The 17,009-nt window shown below is 39.7% G+C and overlaps 1 protein-coding gene across 3 annotated transcripts in view; it reads right to left on the minus strand.

The window, feature by feature from the left end:
- Positions 1 to 4,062: 4,062 nt before the first annotated feature.
- Positions 4,063 to 17,009, minus strand: part of igf2bp2a (insulin-like growth factor 2 mRNA binding protein 2a) — a 62,367-nt gene continuing 49,420 nt past the window's right edge. For 2 of the 3 annotated variants that reach the window (XM_042495013.2, XM_088083173.1), the window contains exons 9-16: positions 13,929 to 14,067; positions 11,563 to 11,697; positions 10,974 to 11,045; positions 10,125 to 10,247; positions 8,864 to 8,938; positions 8,541 to 8,672; positions 8,212 to 8,325; positions 4,063 to 4,930 (exon numbers count right to left, since the gene is read on the minus strand). In XM_042495013.2, the coding sequence (XP_042350947.2) occupies positions 4,832 to 4,930; positions 8,212 to 8,325; positions 8,541 to 8,672; positions 8,864 to 8,938; positions 10,125 to 10,247; positions 10,974 to 11,045; positions 11,563 to 11,697; positions 13,929 to 14,067 (889 nt within the window). In that variant the 3' untranslated portion in view covers positions 4,063 to 4,831. The remainder of the gene's footprint in view (positions 4,931 to 8,211; positions 8,326 to 8,540; positions 8,673 to 8,863; positions 8,939 to 10,124; positions 10,248 to 10,973; positions 11,046 to 11,562; positions 11,698 to 13,928; positions 14,068 to 17,009) is intronic. The other variant, XM_042495014.2, reaches the window with a different exon arrangement.

Raw genomic sequence — 17,009 nt, forward strand, 5'->3', positions numbered from 1 at the left:
CTTTACTGAATCCTTCCTCATTTTTGGATGGTTGTTGAATGCCCTCTTTTTCTGTTAAGTCGCAAAAGCAGAACAAGATTTATCAGCTTTTTTTAAAAAAAAATGCAATCAGACCTGGATATTATGTCAATCCTCTGCGTGTCAGGTTCATTTATCAGTCCCTCCAGGATTTTGTGGGCTTTTTTTGGGATTGGTGCGGGCTAAAATATCTGATTTCACAGCAGCTTTGCCAAAAAATTGCAATGCACATTGCAATGGTCTGAAATTGTGACGTGCATGTTTCGTACTTCTCTCAACACTTGAAACAGATCTGGATGCAACAGCCTCTGTCATAGTGATTTGTCTGTTGCTTACGCATTTTTGTTTTGTGGTAGAGAAGTGTCAGTCGATTACGTCCACTTGTGTTCCATCACACTGTTGCAAAACAGCTTAAACTGCTCTCATGTAGAAAATTCTGATGTTATTTTTTGTTGGTGCATGCAAGCCATTCATGTTGCACGTTGGCATCCTCACAACCAGACACAAGAAAGCAAATCTGGTGACCGCCACAATTAGGCGAATTTTGGGGAAAGTTACGATGATTGGACAAAATTGAAAGTTGGCGCAGAATTTATGGAACTGGTTGAGTTAACACTACTTGTTCTGTTCGCAACAGCCCGGAGGGACTGATTTATATTGCCATTCTGATTCCCGAATCCGTTCAAAATCCAAGCTAGGATATTTTTTCAACCACAATTTAAGAGCTAGTTATTATATTGGTAGTGATCTAACAGGAATGAATATTAAAGCAAAGAATCCCAGCTACTGCTCCGGAATACATTATTAAATCAGTGTAAATGACAATAAAACCAGATCAACAAAAAAAGAAAAAAAGCCTAAACTATCCAACCACCATGTGATATGACTAACAACACAGTACACCCTCAGTGATGTGTGTAATTGTGGTTTTCTGGTACTGAGTATTAATGTATAGCAACACCCCACAAAACCTAGAAACACCAATCCTTGGAAGTTAAAAAAAAAGAAAAAGAAAAGGTTACTATCGTCTTGACAAGTTTCGCCTCAGATTGCGGTCGGCCTACGGATGTCTCAACAACCAGGACACTGTGCTCACGACACCACAGTGGGACCGAACCAGCTGGAGGGAAACCTGCACTTAACTGTGAAAAGAGCCAACACCACGAGCGACAGAGGTCTGAAGAGTCCTCTGCAATGCAAGAAAAAGAGCCTCAACTTCAAAAACTGCTCTAGAAAACTATTCCTGACAAGTCAAACAAACCATGAGTGACAAACTGCTATCTCCTGTGCTACCATGAAAAGCTGTTTTCTCCACGACATGCCCTACTACAGTGAAGCAGACCGCCACAGGAGTCACGCGTCCGAGTAGAAGCACCGTACTGCATTTGGGTGGGTAAGGTCAGGGTTTTTGAATCAGGTCTGGTGAGCCTTCATCATCAGTATGAGGTACTGTACCGGCTGTGGGGAGGCTTGCTGAAAAAGCCTCAGGCATTGTGTGAGTTTGATAGACCTTTTAATGTTTTTATTTTAGCACTGCTAGTCTGTGTTCACTGGGACAAAAATGATCCACCTCATCTGATGACAAAAAAAAAGTCTGCCCTCGAAAGAATTAAAAAAAAAAAAAAAAAAATCAGCTCTCAACAGTTAAAAGAACTTCAAAGACAAACACTAACTTTCACTATTTCAGTCATTTATTTAATTCTTTTTGCCCTACATCGGTTTTAGTAACTAAAGTCAGCCTTGGATTCTGAGAGGTAATTCTGAAATGTACAGCACAACAAAAAATAAAATCGGCAGATTGGTGAGAAAACCATTTAGAGGTCAGTTTTGAGGGAAGCTGTGACACTCTAAACTTCTCCCACCATCTCTCACAACGCAGGTGCAGACCGATAAGTGTTATAGAGAGACAGAGAACGATGCATTTATGTGTGACTCTATTGTACATGTTTACAGATATACAGTTATCTTGTCGTACACAGTGACATTTCAACGACTAGAGTTGTTCTACATTCTACACAGAAGACTAGGGTTTTTAACACCATGTTCAAGAGTCCCGTCAGTGTATTTTTGCAGCTTCATGTTTTCTTCAAATCAACCCCAGAGTATGCTGTTATCAAATAGAGCTGGTAAGATTGAATTGGGTTGTTAGAAAAATTCTTCTTTTTTTCACAAGTGAATAAACTTCATTGTTGTTTTTTTTTTTTTTTAAGTTTAAAAAAACCTGGAGGTACAGTTGGGAAAAACAGGAGGTACAGTTTCTGTTTCGATCAACTGATTTGTATCTTTGATGGTGAAATCAGTACACAACATCCACATTCAGAACCACTTCGGGCAGGTATGTACCCCTTAGATCCTGCTCTTCATTCCTTTCTAGCAACTTGGAAATCCTTTTTGACGTGTATCATTTAGAGGTTGTATGGCGTCCAGGCAAAGACAGTCCAACAGAGTTGACTACGGTTTACAAAGTTTCACTAGTCGGCTGGACCTGAAGAGTTTTAGCGATTACTGTAGATCTTTTCTCTTGATCTTTTTTTTTTCATTAAAAAAGAAAATTAAAAACGCTCAAAATGATCAGTTAACAAGGCATACAAAATGTGGAAAAAGGGGAAATGAAAGATTGGACTGAGGTACCCTGAAGCCTGAGGTAGATCACAATACTGACATGCGCACTGTTCACATCCTGACCAAAGTTAACGCGGTGGTTCACTTTACTGTTCTCCTATTTTTTCAGGTTTTTTTAATTTATATTATTATTCATAGTCTAGTTTTCAAGAAAATAAACACTTCCCTTCAAAATAATATGGCAGTGTCCCACTGAGGAAAAAAAGAAAAGGACTCTTTTTTTTGTTTCTTATCAATAGCTCTCATCACAAAATAGGAAAAAAATAGATTCATAAATATTACTCTCTCTTTTTATATATATATACACACACACACATGCGCACACGCACATGTACACACACACACACACGGAGGAAGCTGTGCGTATTGGCAATAACCTTGCGTCTGGAAGATGAAGCTGATGGGTGATGTCTGAAAGGTGACAAAATAAGGCAACAAGCTTCCATGGTCTCCAAAGTAAAAGCACAAAGGGACACCAGGACCTGCGTGTCCAGCAGAGCACTCGGAGAGCGGTCGGCCAGCTCGCCAAAATAAAACAAACTAAAAAAGAAAAGAGCGAGAGTGAGAATGACAATCTGTGTGTCTGTGCCTCTGGCCTGGCCTGCTGGACACGGCAGGGGTGATATTTCTAAAAAGGCTGCATATCGTACATTCACAGCTGTCATGCCGTTTTAGAAAGCTCCCTGACAAGAGAGGGTTAAAGCCAAACGCGGCTGCGGTCACGTTTGCGTTTGTGTGTGTACCACAGGTCATACAGTGGCTCCCCATAAACCACCCCCCTCCCTCCCCAACCACCTTCTAACCCCTAAAACTTTTTCTTACTGCCACTCCACACACCACGAGTCTGCACCCTCCCTTAAACCCCTTTTCTGGGCTGTCGGCCCTCGTGACGTCCTCATAAGGCCGAGCGTGTGGCGGTGCACATTCAAATTGACTAATTAACAAGCAAATTGCACCTTTTTTTTCTTTTTTTTTTTTTAAGATGTCAATTTTTGTTTTGATCTTCAAGTAGAATGCATTTAAAAACATTCTTTTGATTATTTTTTAATATGAGGACAAGCATGAATGTAGATATAGTCTACTGTACAGCATGGGAGTGATACCAGTTTGCTGGTTAAAAAAAATCCCTCTGTTGCATTTAACCTCTGTTGAGTGAAAGTGGCAGTCAGTTCAATGTTATCAAAAGGCTACGGAAAAAAAAGTTTCTTCACAACAAATATTTTTATCCTATTAAAAAAAAAACAAAACACAATGCCGGATGAGAGAGAGTGATGAGAAAGTGAAGCAGAAATAAGCAGAAAAGAAAGAAATTTAAAAAAAAAAAAAAAAAGAGTGTAGCATCAGATATGAATGGTGCGAGACATTTCAAAGGGACGTTATCTTTTGCGTTGGCACACACACAGGCTTGTTACAAAGACTCAGAACCATTCACCATTTTTACTTATAGGGTTTTTTTTTCTTTTTGATTTCAGTGGCCTATAATGTGAACAAACAAGGGAATCGGCTGTATGTGGTTGTCACAGCCCAGTCAATCTCTGGAACAAGCAAAAATATTAAAAAACTACACCAAGCTGTACTGTCATTTCATAGAAAAATAACAGTGCACACTCTCAGTGTGTATCAATATACTTTTCTACTCTGTGTTAATACTGCTAAGGATATTTAATCTTGCAATCTGAATATCTCAAACTCTTGTGAGAGAAGGCGTCCATTGTCACTCGCTCTCGTTCTAACCGTAAATATCAATCACAATGCCTCGTATACGTTCGTGTTAATACAGTTGCTTTATCAGTTTGTTAGGCCTATGTTAGTCCAACTAAAGAGATAACGTTATGCAGGGCGACATACTACTTCCTGTTTACCTTTTAATCTGTGAAGAAGTTCCCAAATCCTCTGCCATTTCAACCTTTCTTGTAGATTTTTTTTTTTTTTTTGGTCTTTTTTGTAGTACATTTTATCAGTATGGTTTCTCCCACTCTCTATCTGCTCTCACAGGGCTGGCAGTGCACACAATGCCCTCAGCCTTTGGCTCTCACTTGTTTCCCCCCTTTCGAAGTTCTTTGGTTTTGATCCCGGTGCTGCTGGTCTGCCCTGCATGTCCCCCGTGGCCTTGGCCTTTGTCTTGGTAGGTCTCTGTCTGTTTGGGAGGGCTACATTCATTGGCTGGCGCCCACTTGAGCCACCCCGCTGGTCACTTGGAGTGGTACGGTGACACGGCGGCGCCCTGCTGGTGCTTCTGTTCCTGCTGTTTGACCTGTTGAATGATCTCCCGGATCTTCCTCTGTGCAGTCTGTCAGAGGGATGTCACATGCAGGACCAGGTGTTAATTGATACATTAAAAAGTGGCCATGAAAATAATGGACGATTAAATAAACAAAAAAAAAAATTAGAAAGACTGATTTAACTGAATCCTATATGTAAATTGATTTAGTTAAAATCTAGAAATATACTGTTCGTGTACACATAGCTGTCATTGTTTTATGATTTCCAAAAGCTTGGAAAGTGGGTAAATCTCCTGTTTCTTTACAAGTTTAAAAGACACCTGCCAGTCAATTAGAAATGAGTATTTTCTGTATTATAAATCTTATCATAAAGTACACGTGCCAACAGTAACTGTTGCTGGCTCACTTTGAAAGCTGTCATTAAACATGAAGACAATTTAACCACATGCCGTCTTTTTATTTTGTTAAAGGCAATGTATAGTCACCTCAGACAGGTGTTTTCACTTGTGCTGATTAATTAAGCCTTTTCTCTGTAGCATGTGGGTGACTTCAGACTAGGTTTGACAGTTTTACACCTTAATACTTCCTATTAGCGCATGAAGCCTGGTGACATCATGTCATTTTCACTCACCTTCAACCTGAGCAAAGGTCTAATTAGACAAAATAACAAACACCTGTCCACTACATTACATGTAAAACACAACATTTTACTTTATCTACCGTTTTTTTCTTTCTTTTCTTCATTTTAAATTTCTGTTTCATTCAATTGTTGTTGCAGATGAACTGCTACAAAGTTGCACAAAGTTATGGTTTTAGTTTATATTATTACACCCATGCTACACTCAAATAGGTGTTCTGAGTTTCCAGTTGACTACTACTCGTCTCCGGTCTAAACTGTGTGGGTGTGTGCAGACAGTGTGCAAACATGAACTGAAATCTATCCGACTGTTGTACACCAAAGATAAAGATTCAGCACGGAAGCCAGGAGCACATAATGACAAAATGACAGGTGAGAGTAAATTCCTCATGTTTTGTAGTTTTACTGCATAAATGAGGATTTCTTGAAATCTTGTGAATTAACTCACATTCTTGAGCATCACCAACAATGATTGTATCATATGTTTTTCAGCATATGAATGACTTCTTGGCATTCCTCTGTTCTATTTGTGACTACGCCACCTGCATGACGACCTGCTGCGACTGACCACACGTGTTCGTTTACAGCAGGGGTGCCAAACTCATTTTAGGTCACCGGCCATATACAGCCTATAGGATCGCAAAATGCAAACAAAAAACAAAAAGGCGGTGATTTATTAACCTAAAATCACAACTGAAACTAAGAGTAATAAAAGTCCCAGGAAAAAATGAGCAAAAAGTAACTGAGGTATGGAACAACTGAAAAGACAAATCACAGCCTCACAGCAAGCTGCCGCTGAATATCATCCTCCCAGTCAATGCCCAGGTGGCTTCCTTTAACCCCTCTTAGCCACACCCTAATTGGATTGATCCACTACATGGGGGTGGGGCAAACCAAAAAGTGGAATAAATCTTAAACCTGATTGTAACAGGCCAACATCAACAGTTAACTGGCAAAATATTTACACATAAGCCAGAATCAATATATCTGTCTTTCTAGGATGAATTATGCTCCCAAATCTGTCAGTTAACATCGTGTGATCACCCAGCCAGAGGAAATCAGACTGCTGAGCCCTCCCCCTCTGTCCTCAGCTCAGGCTGCCAGCGACCACAGTGACACTGGTGAACAAAGGCCAAAATCATCACAATCATCAATAAACCAGCTTGAAACAAAAAGAAAAAACAAACACAGAAACCTGGTTAATGAATAACCTATTTTTTCAGACATTTCATTGATAAAAGTGGAGATTAGGCACCTAATTGATAACTTAACTCTGACTAATAAGGCACAGGTGGCCTATTCAAGCTTGCTTACAGTAGGCAGGTTTCCATTACAGATTTGCGCAAAAATTAAGCGATATTTTCAAAATGTTGACCAAACATACGCGCGAGATGACTGCGTTTCCTTTGAGTAACGTCATGCAACTTTTCTCACGGTGTTATGTGACTTCTTCTCTGGTGATAACATTCCAAGAAGCATGGTGATGGATGTTCAAAACATTAGCGGGTTTATTTCTACTGCAGTCACCGCACTAGCCGTCATTTTATTTCGTCATTATTTGACATACATAGGTGTGTTCTGCAAGCCATAATGGAAAGGCAAGCCCCTTATACTGTGGAGCAGCCACTTATGAGGGATTTCTGGGAGGTGATAGCCCACGATTTCACAGAGGAATTGTGGATTCAAAACTTCCAGATGATCTGCTCAGGTTTTGAAGAGTTACGCGATGCAATTACACCTCTTGTCGCGCCTGCTGCATCATGCCCGACGGAGCCAGTTCCTGCTTTTTTCTGCTATGCTAGCGCATGCCATAGCATGCTGCGAGTTATAAATATGAAAAGTGTTTCAATTGCAGTTTTTCAAAATACAGCTTTTTCGAATCACCTGAAATACCACCTCATGCGAGCGTGTAAACTTTTTTGCGATAAATGGAAGTTTGAAAGTGTTTCACATATTTTATATTAGCAATTTCAATTTGGGCAATTTGAGGGTTAATGTAAACTTGCCTACTGACTGCTGTTGAGGATCTGTGCACGTCAATGTGTGTTGAGAGAACCTTCTCACACAGTCCAATTTGATCTCAAGTAGGCAGGACCAGTAAAACCATTACATGAAGTCTGATACAGATTCTTGTGCACCAAAGCAGCTTAGTGACAATTATTTGCTCAATGTTCAATATTTTTAAATATGGCCACAGCAAGTATTCATAGTTTATTTGGAGAACTGTATTCTGGTCAGCATGGAAAAGAGTCTAAAGCATAATTTTACATGCAGAAGGCAACTCACTGTTCACCAGCACATCAATATTAGGCAGCCCCTCCAGGATATCCGGTTGTTGCAGCTGAACAATTAACGCAATTTCAACCATCTTCCATGAATTTTGCATATGACCATGCAATCCACCGGTGTTCTGCACCAAAGCGCGGGTAAACTGCAATTATTTTTGCCAATTCAACTTGCTCTTGCAATTTCATTGCAAAAAGGGGGTAAAAATAATGGCATCATGCATTGCAATGTTTGTTTTTTTTTGAAAAATCTGCCATGAAATCAGGCATTTTAGGCTGAAATAATCCCAAAAAAGCCCGCAAGGTCCTGGAGGGACTGATTAGACATGCAATATCATCCAGTGGGCTGGATTGGAGCCTTTGGCAAGCCAGTTCTGGTCTGTTTGACACTCCAAGTTCATATAGCCTTAAAGCTTATTCTGCGTACCTGGCTGGCAAAGAAATGCCCGCTGATTTTCACAAAGACCTCGTCGTTCTCGTCTGGAGTTTGGTCCCGTGGCACGATGACCTCAGCACTCGTAAGATTCTGCAGCTCATTTACCTGGATGACAAAAGACCTCAGCGTTCATCGTCTTGCTTTAAATTTCACCTCCAGCCTCACTTACAAAACACACTAACATTATAAACTGATGAAAGAAGATGAACAGAGATGAAACCTAAAAAGCTATTTAATGCTTTTGTTAAAATGATGTACACAAATGCACCTGTTCCAACCTTAATTATAACTCTTTAAGTTCAGTTCCAGCATCAACTCACCGTCTTGCCGCCTTTGCCGATGACCCTGCCAGCTGCAGTTGAGGGAACCTTGATGTGCGTCTCCAGTTTGACCTCCTCCTTTGCCGAGACGAAGTTCTCCTCTTTCAGCTTCCCAAATATCCGACCTTGGGCCTGGTATACAGAGAAGGAAATGAGGCAAGAGACTGGGGGAAAATCTAATGATCCACGGCTGTTTATGATAGCACAGGATAAACTGAATAAGAATTTTAAGTAGTTTTATCCACAGAGTGGTTATAAACAGTTTCAACATTAAATCATTTAATTTCAGCGCTTATTCATGCATACCTTCATTGTGTTTTTACCTTAAACTGAGCCTCTGGGGGTCCAGTAATGATAACCATTCTCTCAGGGCCATCTGGGTGTTCTGGTGGGGCAATCTGATACAAGCACACATACGCATGCACGGATGAACACACACACACACACACACACAGGGCACAGAGATCTTGCTCAGTGGTAATTCAGTGTTGAATCAGAGTTTCTATAGCTTAAATCATGTAAGATTTGAGACCCTCGAGACTTTTTTAACTGTTTGAAACCTGAGCAAATTGGCTTGATTTCTTTCAAAAACACGGGAAGAAGGCAATAAGCAACTTAAGAAGAAATTACCCAAAAATCAGCAAGATAAAAGAAAAAAAGTATTTAAAAAAACAACAAGAATAAACAAGGACCTGATAAAAGTGCTTAAAAATAGTAATTATTCTGAAACATAATTGTAAATATGTAATTATGATAATAGAAAATACATATGCTGGACATTTTTCCTTGACTTTTTCAAAAACTAATTTTCTAAAAATCTACAAAATCTTTGCAGACATTGCTTACATTATTACTCAATGCCTTTTCTCCCATGTTTTTGATGAAGAAATCAAACTAATATGCTTCGTGTTCAAATGTATAAATAATTTTGTATGAACACAGCTCAAGAAAAGTCAGAGAAAAGTGAAGTTGATCCAGGTTCCAAAGGGTTAATGCCACTCGGAATGAAATTTAAGAAGAACCCAATATGAGGCAGAGTAAGGCAGAGCAGGTCAGGTCATGCTTTTACTATGTAAGACTCTAATGCAAAAACCATTTGGTAAGACGGAAAAATAAAGATGTTAACAAATTATATTGACATTTTACATTACAATGTCCAAAAAAGGGATTCATAATCCCCTCTCTTAGTATTTTGAGACTTTTGAAAGACTTATTCAACACTTTTTAAGATCTATTAATGCCTTATTTAAAAAAAAAAAATGTAGGCTGCTGTCTATGACTTTTTAAGGATCCACCCTGTGAATCATCTGAAAAGTCTGCAAATTCCTACAAATGGATAGCTTTAGATTACGTTATGAGAATTCACTGACCAGCTGTCCCACCTCTCCAGATGGGCCTTGAGGGGATTTCTGAAATGCTCAGCTCACTACTCATCTCCTTTGTTGACCATAAATAACTAACATCCTCAGCTGTGGTCCATGACATGCTGCTGACTCAGCCACCACTGACTGCCAACTTGTTAGTTAACTCCACCTTAAGGCGCGATGTGAAGCTTTAAAGAATGCACGCTGATCACAAACCCACCTTGATGGAAGCTCCGGCAAAGTGGGCGAGTTGTTTGATGTGCTGGCCCTTCTTGCCGATCAGGGCCCCGACTGCCTGAGTTGGAATAAAGAGGTAGACAACCTCCTGTTCTGGAGCCTGATGCTGGAGAACAAAAAAATTACATAAAGAAAAATATAGTTTGCTAAAATCTTATTCAACTCTGCTGCCGACTGTGGCGGAGAAAAACATTTCAAAAGTGTTTCAAACAAAAATTTTGATGAAACTCATCAGATAGTTGAAGAGCAGCCAAAAACGATGACACCACATGCAAGGGAAGCTAAATTGAGCTCTCTTCAAGGGTTTTCTCTTTAGGTAAACATGCCGCTCTGGCTCAGTCTGAACGGAATATTTCCTATTAGGCCCAATGGTTGCGCTATGTTTTTGTTATTTTTAACATGGTAACACTCATGTACTCGAGGTTTATGAAGTGAATTTTTTTATGAGCCACAGCACAACTCTGGGTTGAAAAGTCCCCCTCCAGAAATATTTGTGGTGTTCTGGTGACTGGGTGATGGTACGCAGGAATGCCAGACTCACTGTTCGCTTACTGGGAGGTTGTCATGCGCCCTTATGTCTCCCTGCCCATTAGTCCTACGTCTTCCTTTTTATTACTTGATACTATGGCAGTCCCTCCCATGTACTTGCAAATAGACTTTCCTCAGCAGCTCAGAAAACCTGAGCTTGAGGCTTTTTCTAAGCTTTCATGTGCAAAAAAATCCTTAACTATTAAAATATTTATCTAGCTTCACAAAAAAAAGAAAGAAATTCGTGGTCACATCTCTGATCACCAAGGCAACACTGACTGTAGTGCAGATTTACGGGACATACTGAGTATTGGTGGGTGATGGCACTTCCTGGAGGAACCCCGTACAGGCCACTGAGATGTGAAGGAGAGTGACTCTGAAAGTGACAAGCAGAGCGATCAGATGACACACTTGCAGTCACATGCACAGCTCAAGCTCTTATTAGGGGGAATTTCAGGGCATAAACTCACAGTGAATCACACACTAGCTTTCTTGACTATGAAGCACGCAAAGGCATTCTCACACACTGTCTCACACCACTTTGGCCCGATCTCATCAGGCAATGAGTGGAGACTTTGTTTTACAGACAAACTGACTCATCTCTGGAGAAGATGGGGGAATTCTACTTCTTTCAAACTGTGTACGACATCGTGCAGGAAGACCTGAGTCAACACCGTGTTGTTTTTTCTAAAAGCACTTCAGGGGGAACCTGGTTTACCACATGTTGAAGACAAATTGCTTTATCGAGTCAAAATGAATCCCTGCAAGAGGGCGTGCATCGCTGCACTGGGCAGGTAAAACCATCAAAGTCTTTCTAAAGTAAACATTTTTAAAATCTGTTTTTCACCACCTTTTATGGCTGTGAGCAGAGGTTATAAAAAGCATAAACTCACTAAGAATGGGTTGTATCCTGGTGCCACAGGGGGCACTGCACCACGTGGTCCTGCAGCCGGGGGCAGCACCGGCAGACCAGAGGAGAAGATGCCCAGAGCGTTCAGGTTCAATCCTGGGATCAGGTTGGCCTGTTGCTGTGCAGAAGAAAAAAGGCAGGTTTTCGCCAAGAGTTGGAAAATACATTAATACAGTTTACAGTAACAGAAAACTATTCAATAGCGAGCACAACACAACAGACAACTGTCTGCTGATAAGAGGTCAAAGAAAAACAAAACAGGGGAAAAATGGATGGCACTTTCTACTTTCTTTGATTTAAAAATATGTTTTAAGTAACAAACAAAAGGTCCTTGATTCGATCTAATTTCACCGTTGTATTTGAATGTTTTTCTGTACATCTCTTTAAAGGAGAATTTTAACTGCAAAATGAACAGTTTGGGAATCTCTGAGCACAGGACTGGATAAATGCAACTTGAATTTTGCTCCAAGATTTGTGTGAGGGTCTGTAAACAGATGTTTTGATTTTGTTTTGCTGTTAAACGTGGTTCCCTTAATGACGTCAGTTAATGAAAAATGTTTGCTTGATAAATGAAGAACTTTTTAAATCATCAATCGAGCAATAACAGTAAACATTCTCTGGTTCCAGTTTCTTAATTTTAAGCATTTTGCTGCTTTTCTTTGTTTCTTTCGGTTTGTTGTCATTTCGGTTTTTGGTTGTTTTTTAGACACAAATCAAGCAATCTAAAGACGTCAACTTGCGCTCTGGGAAATAATAACAGGCATTTTTCACTATTTTCATATGCCAAATTATTAACTGTTTTATTATCTGAATTATATGATTGTATTCTGTCCTCAATACTGATTAATAACAACTGCTAACATGGTTCTCATCATCATGAATCTGGAAAGTGAAAAAAAAAGTTTATAAGGGTAAATAAGGTGCCAGAGTGCATAAAAAAAACATAAAAACATAGCTTGTTCATAAAATTAAAAAATAAATAAATAAAAAAAATCTGGGGAAAGATCCCCATGGACACCCAAATAAGGTCTGGGATTTTTAGAAAGAAAAAAATCTCTGATTCCAGCTTCTTTAATGTGAATATTTTCTGGTTTCTTTACTTTGAGGATGCCGTCTTCGGGAAACTGACTGACTTTTTCCACAACTTTGGATAGATAATCGAAAGATTATTCAACAATGAAAATAATCATTTATAGCAGCCTGACTGTCCAGTTAAAATCGTGAATCTAAAACTTTGGGTGATTTTTAACTTTTCAGATAAAATGAAAGATTGTTTGTTGTGGGTGGTAAAAATTCTCAGACTTCTTGAGCTACATTAACCATTTAAAAACCCACCGCACTGAAAAATGCACTGTCACAATGCTAAAAACAGGGCTGTTTGCTGTCGTGATGGCACAACAGAGATATTTCTCCCTCAAAGTCAAGTCAGCTATTGTGGTTTCATGTCCGTGCAGAGACACGCGGCCTCCATTCACTTCCTTGTTCCTTGAAAGCTTTGTGTAATGTCCACAGCGTCACGCTAGATGGCCCTCACCGCTTACTGTAGAGTCGACGCTCAGCCCGACAGGTGCCAGAACTGCTCTCACCAAGCCAGTACAATTTAACCGCATGCTGCGTGCTACTTCTTGATGATTGTTTCTCAGCCAATATTTGGACAATTGAAACGAAGGAGAACACTGGCAGCTCATGTGAAAGCAGCAACGATGCTGAGATACAAATTCTGAGTAACTGCTGTTGATCGTAACGAGCATCATCATCATCATCACAGTGAATGCACTTTATCGGCATTCATCTGTGTATGACAGGGAGTGTGCACCACGTGATATCATCATCACTATCTCTTCCTCTGAGGTTGACCTCTCCGGCTGGCTGCAGCATTGGTGATGTCATTGGGGCAGCAGTGTGAAAGAGGAGCTGGGTGAGAGAGCGGCCTACAGATATCAGATGGATGCTGGGAAACGCAGTGTGTTACAGCAGGAACACAGACACACACACAGCGGGGAAGTGAGTGTGAGTCAGAGGCTTCGTGGAACAGGCACACACACACATGTACGCAGACACGCTGTGCTCTAACACTTGCTGATGAGCTATTCAGCGATCGTTTACCGTTATCCATTTACCACGCCGACAACGACGAGATTACTAATGCTGGTGGTAACATGCACTGAATGGGGAGGCGGTATCATCCTACTGTATATCATCACTCCCTCACCGTTGTTCACCTGTCAGGCTGTGTGAGTCAACCCGAGATCATAACCAAACACACACACACACACACACGCACGCACACACGCGCACACACTGAATGTTCAAGAGGCCCGCAGATTGTAACCTTTAAACTCAACTTACGTTTATAGCAGCAATGTCATTCTCGTGGGATTCCCTCAGTTTTTTACTGATCTCCACCTCGGCTTTACACAGCGACTCTATGGTGCTGCCCTTCACCGTGATGGTCCTCTCAAGGTTGTAAATAGTTAAGTCTTGTAACCTGCAAGGGAGAGCGCACACACACACACACACACACACACACACACACACACACACAAATAAGTATATGCATTTGCAACTACAAATCTGGAGAACACAAACTCAAATTGCACTCAGTTTCCTCAGAAGGTGGATATGACTGAGCTGATTTTAATTGCATTTCCTGTCTCTGTGTTTATCTAACTCAAGTGTTGTTGAGAAATGCATCACCGCCATCACAAACTGACATTACAATTTCTTGCTTAGCTAACAAGCAATTTGGTGCTGCATTTCCATAAAGTTGAAGGACACGGGAGAAGACACAGATTAAAACTAGAATAACAGCCTCACGCTTGTATGCCTCCGCCAACCAGTCAGTTCAGTTACAGTTTAACACAAACCACTACACCGTGCATACGTACACACACAAATAATTTTTCATCCCGGTCACAATCTCTCACCACTGCCGTGTAGTTCAGTGCTTCCAGCTCTGTATCCCTTCAAGGACCCTCCGTACTACAACAGCTGACACATATGAATATCATCTCACTATTATTTATCTATTTTTTTCCTTATTAATACCATCATTCTGTTAATTTTTCCACCCAAATGTATTACTTTTTTATTATTATTATTATTATTTATTTTTTTATTTATTTTAAATATTTTTTTCCCTTACAAACACACAATCATACACATAAAAATGTGGGACATAATTAATTAACTTCCACAATATAACTGCTGCTGCAAGATAGCAGAGAGACAGCAAGATTAGAATAATTCTGACTCTTATTTCATCCATTTTTTCTGTTGTTATTTTGTATATATACTGTATATGTATCATGTTAAGTTCTGTATTTCACCTTGCTTTCTTTGTCTGTCCTTTTAGTTCCCTTTTTTCTCCCTGTTCTTATCATTGTTTTGTTTGGAAAGCCAGTAAGTTTTTTTTTTTTTTTGCACCAAAAAAAAGTCGCAGTTTACACCTATGTTTGTCCAGACTCAAATAATATCCTTTATAGTGAAGACTTTGAAATCATTTCATAAAATGATATAAAGTGTGTGTTTTGGCGAAATGCAAGTCATTGTTATTGCTATATTGACATATATGATTCCTCATAAGAATGTACAATCAGAAACATACTGTATTCACTTAGAGGCTATTTTTACAGCAGAGTACAGAGGACTGATAAAGAGCTTTGTCACATGGTGTAACAGCATTCATCTGAAGCTCAAATTCACCAAAGCCAATGAGCTTGTGGTGGACGACCAGAGGAACAGAAGAGAACAGATGATTGTGGACGTTGCTGCAAAGAAGCTACACAGAAGCAGCCAAAAGATATATACAATCAGCAGAGTTTCAAGGTGGGCACCCAAGATTAGAGTCACCCGTTCAGTAAATGACCAAACATCTCCCCTTCTGTTCCTGAGTAACGGCCAGAAAAGTGTTTTTGCAGAACATTATGATGTCACAGTGAGGTTAACTTTGACGTTGTGGATGTAAAACATCACCACCTCATCATTTTATCCTTTTAGGCATTTATGTGAAATTTGGTCCTAATTAATATTTCAGTTCTTGAGACATTGTAGTTCCCGACATTGTAGTTTGTTTTAACTACACTTTGCTCTATTCTTAAAACCCCAGCAAAGCAAGTGTGTTGGCGTGATTATGCATCAATGCGGTCTTAAAACGACATTAAGATTCAGGTGAATACAATGGTCTCTTATAATTGGTTAGGAAAACTGAATCCCCCTCCCTCATTGAAATGAGCAAGAGTGGACGCAATATCAGACTGAAGTGTGTAACAGGTTGACAGTTCTGTCTGATATCAGGCAACACTTACCTAAGATATCGATACAGAATAGGATGAACAGACAGACAACCCGAGAACACAATGCCTCTGGCTGAAGCTGCCATCGGTGCAGAGTAGGTGTCGACAGATTTGCCGATTATCTGTTTTGGCATTTTATTTTAATGATCATCGATTAAATTAATTAATTAAAAAGTACAAAGAAAGTGTCAGCATGGGAGAAGCTTTTACTTTGTAAAACCTCAAGAGGCTATTTTTACTGATTCATCTTGATTTAAATTTTCACTTGACTTGATAAAAAAACAAAAAGTTGCTGAGAACATGCTGTATATGATGTTGAATGTTTTGATTTAACATTTGCTAAAAGCATTTAAACAACATTGTTTTGGAGTTTGCTTTATTCAAAATTCTAAATATCGACAGAAATATTTTTATTTTCATTATAAGAACTACTACTAACTACTACTAATCAGTATCAGCCCTGAAAAACCAATATCGGTCCCTAGTGCAGAGGCATTGTAAAGAATGGTGCAAACCTGAGCCCCAGTGTTGGCCAAGCTCAACTGGTTCCTACACTTCCCATAATACAGTGGTTTCAATGTGTCTCATTCACATCACATCATCATCAGAACATTCAGAAAAATCTGCCCCATATGTAATCAAAAACTTGCATGTTAACACGAATGCTATTTACCAGAAACTTCCATAACCCTGATATGAGATGAACGCGTCATTAGATCCTTCCTGCCTGCCCACATCTTTTAAACCCGACGCCTCCTCTTTGCAATACAGACTTTGTGTTATAAATTCAGAATCTCCAAGATGAACCTGATGACATCTTTAGGGTCGTTTTCTTTTCAGATTTAACAAAGCTCCTCCAGAGACACAGAAGATATTATAAAACTCTCTTAACAGGCCGAGTAGTAACCTCATCATTATGTGTAAAATTGGTAAAGCGACCCTTTAAATAACTAGTTTGTCCCTCTCAAGGTCTCGATGTGAATGTCAGTACAGTGACAAGTGTGCGTACAGATCAAATCGATGCATCCATCCTTGCTTACTATTATTTGAGGAGAAAAACTGTTGCACAAAAAGTATAAGTGTAAAAACACTGTAGCAAGATATTTCACTTGATCTTACCATTTTGTGCCAAATC

Source organism: Plectropomus leopardus, chromosome 10 (genome assembly GCF_026936395.1).
Source record: "Plectropomus leopardus strain MGB_pleo_1.0 chromosome 10, ASM2693639v1, whole genome shotgun sequence".
Classification (NCBI taxonomy): Eukaryota; Metazoa; Chordata; class Actinopteri; order Perciformes; family Serranidae; genus Plectropomus; species Plectropomus leopardus.